The 17,595-nt window shown below is 51.2% G+C and overlaps 1 protein-coding gene and 1 long non-coding RNA gene across 2 annotated transcripts; one reads left to right on the top strand and one right to left on the bottom strand.

Moving 5' to 3' along the window:
* Positions 1-4,069: 4,069 nt before the first annotated feature.
* Positions 4,070-8,686, bottom strand: LOC119472755. The gene is made up of 2 exons (XR_005201946.1): positions 7,936-8,686; positions 4,070-4,951 (listed from the first exon to the last, which is right to left on the bottom strand). It is a non-coding gene; the product is annotated as an uncharacterized LOC119472755 (long non-coding RNA).
* Positions 8,576-16,912, top strand: GRPEL1 (GrpE like 1, mitochondrial). The gene is made up of 4 exons (XM_017539100.2): positions 8,576-8,802; positions 13,181-13,343; positions 14,629-14,710; positions 15,772-16,912. The coding sequence occupies exons 1-4, from the start codon at positions 8,741-8,743 to the stop codon at positions 16,116-16,118; spliced, it is 654 nt and encodes a 217-aa protein (XP_017394589.1). The 5' UTR covers positions 8,576-8,740; the 3' UTR covers positions 16,119-16,912.
* The last annotated feature ends 683 nt before the right edge of the window (positions 16,913-17,595 follow it).

Raw genomic sequence — 17,595 nt, forward strand, 5'->3', positions numbered from 1 at the left:
TGTACTGCACACTCCAGGGGCTTCTGCTCACAGATGTGAAGTTTGGAGCTGCCCACCGTGCAGCACACAGTGGGGCAGCGCCCAGGGGCCAGCGCACAGTGGGGTAGCACATGGGGGCCAGCACACAGTGGGGCAGTGCACAGTGGCCAGTACACAGTGGGGCAGCACATGGGGGCCAGTGCACAGTGGCCAGTGCACAGTGGGGCAGTGCACAGGGGCCAGTGCACAGTGGCAAGTGCACAGTCGGGCAGTGCACAGGGGCCAGTGCACAGTGGGGCAGCACATGGGGGGCCAGTGTACAGTGGGGCAGCGCCCAGGGGCCAGCGCACAGTGGGGCAGCACATGGGGGCCAGCACACAGTGGGGCAGTGCACAGTGGCCAGTACACAGTGGGGCAGCACATGGGGGCCAGTGCACAGTGGCCAGTGCACAGAGGGGCAGTGCACAGGGGCCAGTGCACAGTGGGGCAGTGCACGGTCGGGCAGTGCACAGGGGCCATTGCACAGTGGGGCAGCACATGGGGGGCCAGTGTACGGTGGGGCAGCGCACAGGGGCCAGCGCACAGTGGGGCAGTGCACAGTGGCCAGCACACAGTGGCCAGTGAACAGTGGGGCAGTGCACAGGGGCCAGTGCACAGTGGGGCAGCGCACAGTGGGGCAGCCCATAGGGGTGGAGGAGCCCACAGCGTGGGAGCACAGGGTCAGGTGGTGGGCTTCTCAGATTAGTGACAGGACTGCAGGTCAGCCACAAGGTGGGTAGAGGGGCTTCTCCCTGGGGGCACAGGCCAACCTCCAATTTGCTTCTCTGTAGGGCGTCTGGCTTTGCTTGTGTTGCAGTTCCCTTTCATTTGGAAACTTCCCTTTAGAGGACGTGTTTCCAGGTCACAGCGCCTAAGGGGAAGTAGTTAAATCCAGTACACAGCTGTTACCGGAAACCAGCAAGGTAAGGGGCGAGGCTTGGATCTCATCATGGAAGACCTCCAGAGGCCCTTCCTCATTTGCCCGCTCATTTGGCAGCTGGGGCCGCTGAGACCGTGGTGGACAGAGTGGACCCCTGCCCCATGCAGCTGATCCTTCACTGAGGAGGCCTCCAGACACCAGCTGCTGGGAGGAGCATCCACAGTGATGCTCTCCACCATGGTGAAGAGTGGCAGGCGTAGGGAGGGCTGGGCTATGGGCACGGCCTGGGGGAAGGTGCCCATCAGACACCCCAGATGCAAAATCCTCCAGCACAGAGGTGGCATCTACTCTTCCCTGAGCCCAGAAGACCCACCAGCTCCCAGGGATGCGCAGAAACAAGGGCCTGGAAGACACACCCTAGGGTCCATGCTGCCCAGCAGGGGCAGGTGCTGTCATAACCAGGAAGCCTGTTCTCATCTCACTCCATCCAAATGCACTTTTTCAAATCCAAGACACACAAAGATGCTTTTTTTCTTTTCTTTTCTTTTTTTTTTTTTTTTTAGAGAATGATTGATGTTTAAAAATTTTTTTTTTTTTTTTTTTAGAGACAGAGTCTCACTCTGTTACCCAGGCTGGAGTACAATGGCATGGTCTCAGCTCACTGCAACCTCTGCCTCCCAGGTTCAAGCAATTCTCCTGCCTTTTCTGCCTCAGCCTCCCGAATAGCTGGGACTGCAGGTATGTGCCACCAAACCCGGCTAAGTTTTGTAATTTTAGTAGACAGGGTTTCACTATGTTGGCCAGGCTGGTCTCAAACTCCTGACCTTGACACACGAAGACGCTTTAAGAAAAAAAGTTTTCTGTTAAGCAAGTTGTTTAAGAGCTGGGCAAAACGACAGGTTTCAATGTCCCCCAAAATCAGGCATAGGATGAAACCCGCACTCAGGGCTGTAGGAGTATGGGGATTTGGGTGGGAGTCATGAAGGTCAACCACGGTGGTGAGTCTTGAAGGCTCCCACGCCATCCCACCCTGGCCCGAGCCTAGGGTGACAGGAATGGTTGGGGTCCAGAGAGGTTGAGAGTACCAGGGGCAGAAAGGACTTGGGCCTCCACCCAACAGAGCTGCTCCTGCAGGGGGAAGGGAGAGAGATGGATCCAGGGCAGGTCTAAGAAAAGCCGTCCTGGCCTTCCCTGGCCCTGGGCATGATGTAAACCATCCTCCCTGACACCCAGGCATCTTTAGTGGGATGTTCCTGTCTCAAGAACGCAGCGTGGGGCAGGACTTCTCTTCAGGGCATGGTCAGCAGGCCCTTCCTGCCTCAAGGCTGAACCACGGCACCCAACTACGCCCACGTCCTAATCCCTGGCACCTGTGAATTTCACCCTAACTGGCAAAGGCACCATGCATGAGGGCTCCTGACAGCAGGAGTCCATCCTGATCCTGCAGGCAGGTCCTGCTGAGAGGGGCAGGAGGAGCAGGGAGAAGGCCACGTGAGGATAGAGAGAGAGACCTGAGCAATGGAGGAAGGGGCCATGAGCCACAGCAGATGGGCACCACCTGGAAACTACAAAAGACAAGGAAAGAGATTCTCCTCGGGAGCCTCCAGCAGAAGCCAGCCTCGCCAACACCTCTATGTTAGCCCAGCGAGGCTGAGTTCAGACTCTGTCCTGCAGAACCGCAAGAGGATAAAATGTGCATTGCTCTGAGCCTCAGTGTGGCCATCTGTCATGGCAGCCACAGAGGCTCCCATGTGGCCGCATCTCTGCACTGCGGATGCTGCAGGGGGGGTTGGCACAGACCTGGGCTCGAACCCTGGCTCCAGCACACACTGGCTGTGGACAACAGCTCGGGTCACCTTTCTGCACCTCAGTTTACTGATAGTGAGGTGGAGAGAATGAACACTGGGTGCCCTAGACTATGGAGTGTTGGATAAGTGAACAGAGACCACGATCTCCTGGGCTGCTGAGGGAAGGCAATGAGATCCCATTAGTGAGGGGGCCCAGGGAAGTGGGAGTAGAACGGCCACAGAGGCTTAGGGTAGAGCTGTTGCTAGTGTCCCCAAGCATTCTTTCACCCTTCATCTGCAGGAACAGAATTGTCAACAGGGAGTGGACCCCTGGGGGTAAAGACTACATTTCCCAGTGGCCTTTGTAGTCAGGTGGCACATGACCACATTTTGGCCAATAGGATATAAGGAGGCAGCTGCAGTGTACCCCTGCCCTTCTGCCCCCTCCTATCTGGGATGTTCCTGAAGCTCCATGCTCACAGTGAGGTGTGGGCCACACCCTGGAAAGGGCAGAACTACAGGCTGGAAGGAGCCTGGGTCCCTGATGACCTGAGGCCACAGAGCCATCATGGGAGCCATGGACTACCCACCCCTGGACTTTTGCATATTGGAGAAATAAATGTCTCTGGCTGAAGCTACTGTTGATTTGGTTCCCTATTCAGAGGGACTGAGGAACTAGAGTATCAACAGGTGCGCCTGCTGCTCTCACATCGTCCTGTGGGACCCTGCATCAGCGTCCAAGTTTCCTGACAGTCACCACCTGGTCTCCAGTGGCAAGGGAAGGGGCAGAGGGTGAGGAGGCCCATAAGCACCCCCAGCCTCAGCCCCAGAGAATCCCTCCACCCTCAAGCACAGCTCCTGAGGCAGCACCACACACTGCAGGTCTGCCAAAGTGCCCACTGCCTGAACACCCTCGATGGTGGTGACCAACGTCACTGACAGTGGTAAGCATCTGGAGAAAGTGAGACAGTAACAGGAGGGTACCAGCCCACTGTACCGATGAAGAGACCAGGATTCAGAGAGGCTCCCTTCATCTCTGCCCACCGGCAGCCCACAAGGTCACAGCTGTCACCTTATGATGCCTGTGGCTCCAGTTGTGGGTTTGTGATCAATCCAAGGGCAGGGTCAAGGGAAGGTAGAGAGTCCCCCCCCCACCCCCACTTCCTAAACAGGGGCAAGACAGAGGAACTAAGGGGAGAAGGGCTAATGTTCTTACATGATCCTACCATTCAGTTTCCAACATTTCTATAATAAGCATACATTATTTTTACAATGGGGAGTGTTCCCTCCCACCAATCCTCACCCACAGTGCTTTTCACAGTTCTGACTTTTTTCCCATCTATGACTGATTCGACCAACACACAAGGGGATTCAAATCACAGTGGACTTGTAAGGAACAATTTAATCGGCTTTTGATTCCAATTATCTCTCACATCCATGGGCTTTTAAGATCTCCTCGAGCTCCATGGGGTTTGCCTCCTCTTTCCTCCCCTGTCTTTCGGGCCAGCCAAGGCCCCCCTCACGCCCACCTCTGTGGCTGCCCTGGCTGCCTCAGGGAAGAAGTGATCATGCCAACAGCAGGCACCTGAATCACACCCGGATTCCACAGCGACCAGACAGCTCTCTCTCTCCTTCAAATAGTCTCCGGGAAATGACTGTTAATTAACTTTGCATTTGCTTATTCCCTGTGCAACTCATTATCCCAATTAAACCACCTCTAGTGAAGTCTGGCGCTTTAAGTTATTTCAAATTATTTCAACTCAAACGTCTGAGGCCCCTTATGCTGCTATTTTTCTTACCCAGAACATCATTTTCAGTTTGGAGCCGGCATGCGAGGGGAAGCAGCAGTGGATCAGCTGCCAAGTTGTCAGTTAACCCCTTTTCAGGCAAGTCTCTTCACCTGGGAAACTCGGTTTCTTCTATGTGGTGGGTCCAGGGATGTTGACTGCAGCAGCTAAACACACGGAAGCAGGCATGAGGATGAGAATGGGAACCAAAGTTTATGATGAATCCATTCTGGGTACCAAAACCCAAAAACAAGACCAAATGGGGAGACAAAAAGAAATGCCTGCCCCACAGGGTTGCTATATGGCTTAAGTGAATTAAACTGGGCTCTCCACTCCGGGTCTCACAAGGTCTAAACCAAGGTGGTGGCTGGGATGAGCTCTTCCCCGAAGGCTCTGGGGGAGAATCCTCCTCCAGGTGCATTCCGGTGGCCCCGAGTCCAGCTCCTGGTGGCTGCAGCTCTGGGGTCCTCGTTCCCTGGCTGGGGGCCATTCTGCTTCTATAAGTCACTCACACGCCTTCTCACACAAACACGTCCTCCTTCAAACCAGCAATGTTAATTCCAGCCTTTCTCACATATTGAATTTGACCTTCCTTTCTGCTGACAACTGGAGAAAGCTCCCTGCTTTCATTAGGCTCATGAGGCCACGCCCACCAGATAATCTCTGATCTCAAGGTCAAATGGCTTGGGACTTCCATTCCGTCAGTCCCTGCACAGCAGCACCTAGGCTAGTGTTTGAACGAACAGCCAGGGGTACAAGTCAGTGGGCCCACCTTTAGAATTCTGTCTGCCATGGCCCATCATACTCATATTTTTCTCAATTTGCTTCTTTCAAAGTTGAATAAAAGGATGAAAATTCATGTCCTTGCCAAGGGATCAGAGTAATGCAGCTCATGACAGCAATCACCCTGTGCTGAACACATGTGGGTTCTGGCTTCAGCCCTGATGCAGACTGTGGGCTCAGGAGAAACACACAAGAGTTCTGCCTTTCTTACACCCACATGACCTTGGAGAAGTCACCTAACCTGGCTGAGCCTGGTTCCCCACCTCACCACAGTTGGGCTGATCCCCAAGAGGACAACTTTGAAGCACCCAGCACACAGTCTGTTACCCGGGCAGTGCTCAGCTGCCGTAAGCACCACACCCACGGTCGACAGACTGTCAGACCATCTGCACGACCTTTTCTTTTTAAACACCGCGTGTTTGTTAGGGGCACCACGTGCTGTACAGTCAGCTCTTCCTGCGCTCCCAGACTCTGGCTAGGCCATCCATGCCCATTGCTGGACGTGTGCTCAGACGACTGATCCAAGAGTCTTCCACACAGGCAGCTTCAGCTCCACATGAAGAGAACTTGCACTGTGGTACAGTTTCAGACCTCAGGGAGCTACCTGAGCAGGTAGGTTCCCAATGGCGGACTGCCTGTGGAGCAGTTCCTGATGTGGCCACGAGGTGTCAGGCCTTTCTCTGGCAGATCAGAGAAATCCCATAGATTTGGATATGGACACAGGGCATGGCCTCGTGGCTGGTCGGGACTCAGCGGAGGTTCACAGTCCCCAAAGTGGCATCCCCCTGGGACGACCTGTGCTCATCTGTCTTGGGACACAGAAGCTACAACTCTTCATCAGGCTCTGAGCTGCAAGATGCCCATCTGATTCCTTCTGAGCCCCAAAGCCAATAAGAAAGGTGAGATACTGTTGTAAATTTTATTGCAGAAAGCCTGCGTCTGGTGGCTCACACTTGTAATACTAGCACTTTGAGAAGCTGAAGAGGGTGGACTGCTTGAACTCAGGAGTTTGAGACCAACCTGGGTAACATAGTGAAACCCCGTCTCTACTAAAAAGACAAAAATTAGCCAAGCGTGGTAGCACGCACCTGTAGTACCAGCTGCTAGGGAGGCTGACGCGTGAGAATCGCTTGAACCGGGACGCAGAGGTTGCAGTGCACTGAGACTGCACCACTGCACTCCAGCCTGGGCAATAGAGTGAGACTTTGTCTCAAAATAAAATAAAATAAATTTTATTGCAGAAAACGACAAGCATATGCAAAAGAAGAGAAAATCGTCATAACTCCTGGGGCATTCATCACCCAGCTTCCACGGTTATCAACATTTGCCACTTGTGTTTCACCTGTCCTTGATTTTTCTTTTTTTAACGGAGAATTTACAAAGCAAATACCAGCCATAGGGGCAATTTACTATAAATACTTCCATTTGCATCTCTAAAGGTTAGGACGTTTTACCCACAAGGCCCTTACTGCTCCCTACCAAAAGTGTTCGTAACTCCCAGTTTTCATCTTATACCCAGTTTACATCCCAATTTCCCCCACCTATTTCTTTCTTTCTTTCTTTTTGAGACGGAGTCAAACTCTGTTACCAGGCTGGAGTGCAATGGCACGATCTCGGCTCACGACAACCTCCACTTCCTGGGTTCAAGCGATTCTCCTGCCTCAGCCTCCTGAGTAGCTAGGACTACAGGCGCCCACCACCACGTCCAGCTAATTTTTGTATTTTTAGTAGACAGGGTTTCACCATGTTGGCCAAGATGGTCTTGATCCCTTGACCTCGTGATCCACCTGCCTCAGCCTCCCAAAGTGCTGGATTACAGGCGTGAGCCACTGCGCCCGGCCTCCCCTACCTCTCTCTCAAATGCCTCGTTTAAGCTGCCTTGTTCTATCATGAATCACGTAAGTTCCACACATTCAATTCAATGATATCTTTTAAACTTATTTATTCTCTAATGGTTCAGTTCCACTTTCTTTTTTTTTCTCCAGGCTCCAATTAATTATATTATCAGTCTAATCATACTATCTTAATTACTGGTATTAATTGACAGGGTCATTTGTCCTGTTCAACATCCCACACTTGGGGTTTAGCTGTGTGCGTCTTTCTGCAAGCGGCATATTATCTGGCAAACAGTAGGATTTAATCACCATGGGTTGAATGAATGGTTTCAATGGGACAAAAGCAAAAGAATAAAGGTTTGGTCCTTTACTCAAACGGTCCTACATTCACTAATGCAACAAGCAGGCAACACTCCACTCGAGAAGCCACCAGTTCGCGCCCTGGGTTCCTGAGGAGGGCATGAGCTACACCCCTGAGACCCTGGCCGTCAGAGCTGCACTGGAGGCCAACCTGTGCTGAAGCGGGACCCCGCCTGCGAGCCGGCACGGCACCAGGGCGGTAAGAACACGCGGCCCCGGCTCTTCAGCACCTCTGCTCTTCGGGGTACGCGCTACAGCAGCACGGACCTCGGTCAGGTTATGAAAACGCGTGCATTTATGAGCTTTAGTTGTGTCCCAATGTTTTCTATACGCTGTTTTTAGTCTGTTTTTCGTGTTTGGAGAAAACTGAAAGTAGCAGTAAGGTACAAAACAAACACACGTCCGTATTCCCAGCATCGTCAAACCCGCTAACATTTTGTCCCGTTTGCTTCGTGGGTTTTGTTTCCCGTTTCACCAGAACTCACTGGTTGAGACGGAGACCCCAGTGCCTTCTCCCCTCCGCCTCGGGCGCCCGGAGAAGCAGCGTCGGGTGGGCGCGCCTTCCCAAGGGCTGCCTCTGCCGTTATTTCTCAAGCACCTGCGCCGCCTTTTGGGTGGCACTAGCGCACTTGGCAAACACGAAGTGTCCTGCGCCGCTCTAGAGCCGGGGTGTGAGGGTGAACAGGGCTCCCCACGCCCGTTCCCAGAGCCAGAGCAAAGGCAGGCCAGGGGTGTCCGCACAGGTGTGGGAGCTGCCCGGGAAGCCAGAAGCCGGCACTGCGCTTCTACCCAAAACCGCGCTCCCAGGTCCCTCCCGGCCCGCCACCGGCACAGGCCTCCGGCCCGCCACGGGCACAGGCCTCCGACCCCGGCGCCGGCCCCGCCCCCTCACGCTGCCTCTTCACTGGCTTCTCCCGGCATCGCCCCGCCCACTGGAGGCTCCGCCCCATATTCACCTTTCACCTCTTCGGGGGCGCCGGGAAGCCTCAGGCCCCGCCCACAGGGAGGGAAGAAGACGGTCTTCTCCCGGCATCGCCCCGCCCACCGGAGGCTCCGCCCTATTCTTCACCTTTCACCTCTTCGGGGGCGCCGGGAAGCCTCAGGCCCCGCCCACAGGGAGGGATGAAGACGGTCTTCCGTGACCCACAATTATTGGTGACTCTTGCCTGTCCATAACAGAAAAAGCGGTTACGGATTGGCTGAGGCAAAGTAGTGGGGCGGAGAAGAGGCTACAGCTGCCTACGCGCATGCCTGATGCGTGCGCGGCGACGGCGGTAGGTAGTGGCAGTCATGGCGGCTCAGTGTGTGCGGCTGGTGCAGCGCAGTCTTCCGGCTTTGGCGTTGTCTCTCAGGTAAGGAGCACTCGGCTTTCCCGGGCTGAGGTGGGAGCGCGAACCCCTGCTCCGACTGGGGCCTTTCCCGGCCCCGGGAACTCCTTCCCAGCCTCGGCCCTGGAGCTGGGCGTCTGCGGGCTCGCAGTTCCCCGCTGCGGAATCCGGACCGCCCTGCCGGGGCCTGCTCTGCGGCCGGGCTGCCCGCTCGAGGCTTGGGAAAGGCCGAGCATGGCTGCTTGGACGGGTAGCGTGGAGCGGGCGGGCGCCTTGTTAGAAGGAGAGGACCGCAGCGCGGGGGCGTCCGGTGTGGAGGGGACGGTGGCCCACGTGCGCGTGAGGGCCAGGGCCTGCGGGCGACGCACTTGTGCGGTTGAAAAAGAGTGTCCAAGGTCAGTCACGTAGCAAGGTCGAGCCCAGCCGGGTGTGCCCTGGGTAGGAGCTGTGGTTACTCATATTTCCGTGCGGCGGCTGGAAGCCGGGGTCACAGCGGTGCCCGGGAAGTTCGTGTCGCAAGGCGCGTGTTGCCCGTTCACGGGCTTTTTCCACTCAGCCTCGAATTTCATCACTTCGCCTTCTCCAGCGTCTGAGGTCAAAAGATCAGTCCATCCTGTGCCACTGCTGGGCGAAGAGTTTGTTTAGACAAGCGCACGCTTCGGGCCTGAGGGCCATGAAAGCCAGTGCCCTCTTTTTTTTTTTTTAATCCTGCCGCTTCTGGTTTTTAAAAGTTCTACCCCAGAAATTAGTATGGCAAGTACTTAGTGTGTTGTTTACTGGAGGAACTGCCTAGAACCAAGTTATTGATAAGAGAAGCCACTGAGGGCCAAATTGAGTTAAAAGCTGGGCAGTGAAATGTGCTTTTCCATGAAGAAGAGCAGGCAGGTGAGGTGAAGATCACTTTCAGTGGAGGTGATTAAGGGGGGAGTGCTAGCTGAATAAACTATGTCTTAAAATCTTGGGAGCCAAGAGCAGCAACCCACGTGGAATACTTGAATAAAAAGACTTTGGTCAAGTAGTTAGTGGTTTTGTATTGGAATTAATTGCCAGGAAAGTGACCAGCAGGTCAGCATCGTTTCTGTCTCTGGAATGGTAGTTTTGTGGAAAGATGCTCAACTAGGGAGAGTCAGGAGAGCTGACTGATGGTCATAGCTCTCAGGGAAACTAGGCTCTCTGAGACTCAGTTTCCCTCTGCAGAGCGAGACGGCACTGAGTCTGGGTCCTGTTGCATTCCTGTCCACACCTTGCGTTGGCTGTGCTTCCAGAAGGGGTCTGTGCAGATCTGACCTGCAGAAAGGTGGTGGCTGTCACACCCCCAGACAGAACAGCTGGAGAGGGAGGTGGGCCTCCCTCACAGTGCACTCAGTTTTTATTTAGATCTTAGCTTTTTAAATCACAAGAGTAAAAATAAAAAGGTCATCACTTTCCACCCCCATGGCAAGATTGTAATGGATCCCCCCCACTCCACTTCTTTCGACAGATCTAAAACATGAATAGGTACACAGGATTTCTAGTTTGTCTTTACAAAAATGGAATCCTGTTTTGTGTATTTCTCTTTAAGTTGCATTTCTTAACAAACACCCAAAGTGTGTCCATGAAATACCAATGTAACTCTTTTTTTCTTTGAGATGAAGTGTTGCTCTGTTGCCCAGGCTGGAGTGCAGTGGCGAGAGCTCAGCTCACTGCATCCTCCGCCTCCTGGATTCAAGGGATACTCCTGCCTCAGCCTGCCGGTAGCTGGGATTACAGGTGCCGACCACCATGCCCAACTAATTTTTGTATTAGCAGAGACAGGGTTTCACTATGTTGGCCAGGCTGGTCTTGATCTCCTGACCTCATGATCCACCCTCCTCAGCCTGCCAAAGTGCTGGAATTACAAGTGTGAGCCACCGCCCAGCCTTAACTCATTTTTAGTAGCTGCATAATATTCCAGATTGTGTTAGCAAGTTTATTCAACCATTTCTTCACTGACAAACATTGTTTCCAACTTGTCACTCCACAGTGCTGCAGTAAACCACCTTGCCTGTGAATTCTATGTGCTGACAGGTCTTCCTGTTTTAATCTGGGAAGAAAATCGATCATAGTTTATTCTCAGATTGGACTGTGGCATAATTTAAAAAGAGTTCCTCAGGCTGGTTGTAGTGGCTCACGCCTGTAGTCACAGTACTTTGGGAGGCCGAGGTGGGTAGATCATGGAGTCAGGAATTTGAGACTACCCTGGCCAGCATGGTGAAACCCCTTCTCTACTAAAAATACAAAAAATTAGCCGGGCATGGTAGCACATGCCTGTAGTCCCAGCTACTCAGGAGGCTGAGGCAGGAGAATTGCTTGAACCCGGCAGGCGGAGGTCGCAGTGAGCGGAGATCGTGCCACTGCACTCCAGCCTAAGTGACAGTGAGACTGCATGTCAAAAAAAAAAAAAAAAGAGTTCCCCTGGTCCTGGTGAAGAAATGTAGGTTTTAAGACTTTATCATTCATTAATGGCTTTGTGACCTGGGCTTATCCCTTAACCTTTTCCTGGTGGGCGTAGAATTGGATAATGCCTTAAGTCACTTGCAATATTGGTTTTAGAGTTCTTGGTCTCTTTCACCTGTACATACCCCATGCTTTCCTGTCCGTGCCTTTGACCAAGCAGTTTCCTCTTCCTGAAGCTGCATCTATCCTGACCCAGTCCCACCTCTGATCCCTTTTGTGTAACTCTTAACTATCCTTCAAAGTCTTTCATGGTCTTCCCTTCCCCAAGCTAGGTATGTCCTCCTACTCTGAGCCTCCCAAAGCACTTAGTTCCTTTTTTTTTTTAAATCACTTTTTTTTTTTTTTTTTTTTTTTTTTTTTTTTTTTTTTTTTTTTTTTTTTCTTTTTTTTTTTTTTGCCACAGAGTTTTGCTCTTGTTGCCCAGGCTGGAGTGCAATGGCACGATCTCGGCTCACCGCAACCTCTGCTTCCCGGGTTCAAGCGATTATCCTGCCTCAGCCTCCCAAGCAGCTGGGTTTACAGGCATATGCCACCACGCCTGGCTAATTTTGTATTTTTAGTAGAGATAGGGTTTCTCCATGTTGGTCAGGCAGGTCTTGAACTCCTGACCTCAGGTAATTCACCAGCCTCAGCCTCCCAAAGTGCCGGGATTATAGGTGTGAGCCACTGCACCCAGCCTTAATCATTTTTAAATCCCAAATTACATTTCTTTGTGTTTAGATGTCTTTTTTTGCATGGTGGCAAGTACCCTGTGGGCAAGATCTGCTGGGTCTATCTTTGTCATCAGGATCAGCAATGGGCCTCACCTATAGTAGTAGCTATTACATAAATATGTGGTGAGGTCTGGGCTGGCTGTCTCAGAAGTCACCTTAGAACGGAAAGAGGAGGTTAGTCTGTTCTGTACAAAATACTATAACTTGGCACATTGGCGTGTGAGCTTAGGCATGTGCTACAGAAAATCTTATATAAATAAAAAAAGACCAGGCACAGTGGCTCATGCCTGTAATGCCAGCACTCTGGGAGGCTGAGGTGGGAAGATCACTTCAGCCCAGGAGTTCAGGGTTACAGTGAGTTATGATAGTACCACTGTACTCTAGCTTGGGTGGCAGTGAGACCCTGTCTCTAAAAATTCATAGAGAGAGACCAAGCGAGGTGGCTCATGCCTGTAATCCTAGCATTTTGGGAAGCCAAGGCGGGTGGATCACTTGAGGTCAGTAGTTCAAGACCAGCTTGGCCAACATAGTGAAAACCCCTGTCTACTAAAAATTCAAAAACTAGCCGGGTGTGGTGATGAGCACCTGTAGTCCCAGATACTCAGGAGGCTGAAGTGGGAGGCTCTCTTGAACCCAGGAGACAGATGTTGCACTGTACTCCAGTCTGGGTGACAGAGCAAGATTCTGTCTCAAAAAAAAATATATATATATATATATATGTGTGTGTGTGTGTGTGTGTGTATATATATATATTTGTCTGTGATCTGATAAAGGCACATTATATTATATTTACTATTTATTTATGGGCATAGCTTTTATGTGTCATGTACAGCGTGCCTTTATTGATCTAAGAGAAGTGTTTTTTCCCCAAGTAATATTAAATAGTTTGAAGTTATTTTAAGTTGCTGGGCACGGTGGGTCACACCTATAATCCCAGCACTTTGGGAGGCCGAGGCGGGTGGATCACATGGTCAGGAGTTCAAGACCAGCTTGGCCAACATGGGGAAACCCCAACTCTACTGAAGATATAAAAAGTTAGCTGGGTGTGGTGGCACAGGTCTGTAATCCCAGCTACTTTGGAGGCTGAGGCAGGAGAATTGCTTGAACCCAGGAGGCGGAGATTGCAAGTTATTTTAAGTTTCTAAAATCATACATCTGACTTTAATAAGCACAGAAACAAAGTCTTCATTTCTTCCATGTGGACGTCTCTGTAGGCCCTCTCCACGGTTACTGTGCACAGCTACGAAACAGAAGAACAGTGGCCAGAACCTGGAAGAGGACGTGGGTCAGAGTGAACAGAAGGCAGATCCTCCTGCTACAGAGAAGACCCTCCTGGAACAGAAGGTCAAGTTGGAGGAGCAGCTGAAGGAGACTGTGGTGAGGACTGTCAGGCTCCTGTGGGCACGGGCTCGGCTGAACTGTTTCTCCCGTGGGCAACATAAAGGTTCCAGGTTTCACTGGTGACAAACCAAAGCCAGAGTTCAGCTGTTGTCCATAGCCTGCAGTGGGCTCAGGTGGCCAGTTACTGCCAAAGCAAGGACTAGAACCCAAATCCTGTGCAGCTCTGGTTCCAGCAAGAGAATAATCGTTACACGCTGTATTTGTCGTTGAATTAAAACTTAAAATCGTCTTTACAAATGAGGACTACTCAATAAGGTTGTTTAGGCTGGAACTTAGCAGAAGCAGCAGAAAATTCTAAGTACAAGAGTTGGGGGCAGGAGTGTGGTTTTATGTCATGCTGTCATAGGCAGGTCGGAGTTTTATGAATTAGTTATATGGATTATTACTGCATGTATGTAAAAACACATGGGTGGCACAAATCAAGTTCCTTAAAGGTTTGAGAATGACATCAGACACTGAGTGCTTGCACCGTCCCACGCCCGTTACCTGTGCTCATTCTTGCTGCCAGGTGCAGAGCCAGGGCTCGAGCCGGGAGCATCTGGACTTGGGGCCCCTGCCCCTCGCCACTGTGCAGTGATTGCCTGAAGACTGCAAATAGATGCGGTGTAGAGGCCCCCGCAGAGCAATCCGAGAAATGTTAAAGAGAGAAAACCTAGCTGGGCACAGTGCCTTACCTCCCTGATGGCACTTTGGAAGGCTGATGCAAGAGTATTGCAGGAGCCCAGGAGCTCAAGACCAGCTTGGGCAACATAGTGAGACTCCGTCTCTAAAAAATACAAAGTTAGCTGGGCATGATGGTGCCCTCCTGTAGTCCCAGCAACCCAGGAGGCTGAGGTGGGAGGACTGCTTGAGCCCAGGAGGTTGAGGCTACAGTGAGCTGAGATCACACCACTGCACTCCAGCCTGGGCGATAGAGTGAGATCTTGTCTCCAAAAAAAAGAAAAGCTCAAATGAGTGAGCTTACAGGAAGGTGGTGAGACATGAGGAATATACTAGAACTCAGATGACCACACAAGGAATATTTGAACTGAGCCACCTCTGCGCAGCATTGAACATTTAAGGATTGTGAGTGCAGCTTTCATTAAGTTGGACTCCTTAGTCACATCTCAAAGGTAATAATAAATGCTACTTCTGTTTTGACTCAGAGTTAGTTATATTTAGTAAGTTTAGTAAATTCTGGGTCTCATCCTACAAACGGCTTGCTTTCCTATGACTTTGTTTCATATTAATATAAATCTCCCTTTTCCTTTTTTTCTTTTAGGAAAAATATAAACGAGCTTTGGCAGACACTGAGAACCTGCGGCAGAGGAGCCAAAAATTGGTGGAGGAGGCAAAACTATATGGTACTGTAAACACAGCGTGGTGTGGGTTCTGGAACAGAGGCCATCGGGGCGGGGTGCCGTGCATGTGGCAGTGTCAGAGAGCCAGGCTGTGGGGCGGGCCCAGCACTGGCAGCCCCTGCATGAAGGATTGTGACTAGCATGTCCACGCCACACAGAGACCTCAGTGGGAGCCTGCAGCAGGCTGGCCCCTGATGCCCTCCGGAGGCAACACTGGCATCACTTTAGAACTCCCACGTGCTGTATGCATTGCCACCTTTGGATATTTTTGTCACTGTCGTTCCCATTTTACAGTTGAGATCACTGAGGGTTAGTGATCTGCCACACATCACAAAGCTAGTAAATAACCCAGGCTCCCAACTCCACAGGCTGGTGTTTGAGCACTGGCCGTGGGTCTCTGCATGACTGACAGTTGGTGTTAGGGATGCAGAACCTAACTCAAGGGAGGGTCAGTGGTTTGCCCCAGGCCAGACGGGGTGAGAGGCCACGTGAAAACAGAGCCAGAGTCACTGCGCATGCACAGAGACTGAAGCGCTCCCTGAAACACTTTTTCCTGGATGCTGTGGCCTGTTTCTTGCTATTATGCCTCTCTTTATGGTAATATGCTTTGTTGGCTCTTAACCTTTCTAACCTGTAAATGTCTAGGCTCTTGGGGACTCAGTACCAGGCCTCTCTCCCTCGCTGCTGTGCCCCCTGAGTAACTTGCATACTCCCGTGGGCTTCGTGGCATCCACACACAGGTCTCGCTTCTGGCACAGATCCTCCACGTTCCAGTCCTCTGTATCTTACTGCTTACTTGACATCTGGGCCCGAATGTCTCAAGAGTATTTTCCCCTCTGCTGCGCTCCTTTCTTCACGTTTTAGTAAATTCTAGATCTCATCCCATAAATGACTTTTGGGGTTTTGTGGTGGTGTTTCTGAAAATTACCAAACTATTGGAATTCTGAGGCGACTGATTTGACAAGTTATTAAATTGCCTACCCATCAGGTCAGCAGTGCTCACAGTTTGGAACTGCCTGGTGCATTGGTATGGAGTGCAAATGATCTCCTTTCACTTCATCCAGGCATTCAGGCTTTCTGCAAGGACTTGTTGGAGGTGGCGGACGTTCTGGAGAAGGCAACGCAGTGTGTTCCAAAAGAAGAAATTAAGGACGATAACCCTCACCTGAAGAACCTCTATGAGGGGCTGGTCATGACTGAAGTCCAGATCCAGAAGGTGTTCACCAAGCATGGCTTGCTCAAGCTGAACCCTGTCGGAGCCAAGTTCGACCCTTACGAACATGAGGCCTTGTTCCACACGCCAGTAGAGGGGAAGGAGCCGGGCACAGTGGCCCTAGTTAGCAAGGTGGGGTACAAGCTGCACGGGCGCACTCTGAGACCCGCCCTGGTGGGGGTGGTGAAGGAGGCTTAGCTGCCATTGATGGGGTGGGTGTTTTTAACGCTGTAACTCCCAAGGCTGCGTCACTGTTTCTCATCTACGAGCACATTTGACCTTTTCCCAAACCTTGTTGGAAAGCGAAGTAACTAGTGGCTAAACAGAAAATGAAGCCGGTTGCACAGTTGCGTTACTGAACCCCGATTGTTAGTGCCACACGTTGACTATTTCCACAGACTTTGTGAAGAGCTCAGTGGGCCCTGCCGGGTGTCCAGAGCATCATGAGTAACGTGTCTGCCCAGACTCTCCTGACACCAAAGTATTTTAAATAAATAAAAATCTTAGGGAATTTCGTTTGGCTGCCTGGACGCGCCAGTCTACGCTGACTGTTCCCAGAGCTCACTGTGGTGCGCGAGTGACTTGGCATACTTAGCCCATTGTACATTTCATTCATTAAAGGGAAGGCAAGAGTTGAAACCTTTTTCTTACTTTAAAAAAAGTATGATCTTTGTGAAGAGCTGAGTTCGTTTGTCATCAGTCAACAGCTGACTGAAACTGACCACTGAGAAATGTGTGTGGGCACTGACAATCCTCAGCACCTTTCTTTGGCCAGGAACTGAGCTTGGCCAAGTTCATTTTACCCTGTTTTGTTCACCTCAATGCAGACACATTTAAATCATATCCAGCTAGTTACTAACGACCTCAAGGTGTATTTCCTGGCAAAATGGACTTTCTCAAAATAGAACTGCACACTTGGTGTACTTTAAATGTTGATGTTTAATTTAAAATTTTTATTTAAAAGGATTAAAGCCCTAATGTTTATTTTCCTACTTTCTGATAACAATTTTGTGTCCTCTGGTGGAGATCCTTACCATTGAGGCAGGCATGACTTACCCTTCCATTCTCTGCTCCAGCTCTGAAGCTGTCAGCTTGACGCATGCATGCACACACGCGTACACACATGCACATGCTTCTACACGGAAACGGAGAGCCACACTCCCCCGGTGCACCTGCAGCCTCTCATGGTGAGAATCTGAAACACCCCGGAGCCACAGCAAGGGCACAGGACTTGTAAAAGTGATCTGAGGACTTGCCAGAGGACTCGTTGTCTTCCTCATTTACGTGGTCATCTAGGGCTTAGAACAAGGCTGAGTGATCGGAGTCTCTTGTGAACGAGAGAAAAGCTAACCTTTTGCTGCGTTTGCTTCTAGGAGAGGTGCTTCTAGAATTGAAAATACTGATGAAAGCCATTTACTCCATAGAAAAGATGGGGCAGAGTCTATTTCACTTCTGATTTTAAAAGCTGCAGGTAATGGTCCCATAATATTTCAACTTGGGACACCATTCCCAAACGCTTTCCTCCGTTAAGATACCTTAAATTAATTTGGTCAGAAACAACCGAAGGCAGCATAGTGTATTGGAGAAAACGTGACTGGGAGCTCCAGCGCTGCCTGTTCTCGCCGTGCTGTTGTGAGTGTGTCATCGCCCTGCGGAAACGAAGGCTAGGAAACGT

The sequence above is a fragment of the Cebus imitator genome, unplaced genomic scaffold (assembly GCF_001604975.1).
Source record: "Cebus imitator isolate Cc_AM_T3 unplaced genomic scaffold, Cebus_imitator-1.0 Scaffold117, whole genome shotgun sequence".
NCBI classification, from domain to species: Eukaryota; Metazoa; Chordata; class Mammalia; order Primates; family Cebidae; genus Cebus; species Cebus imitator.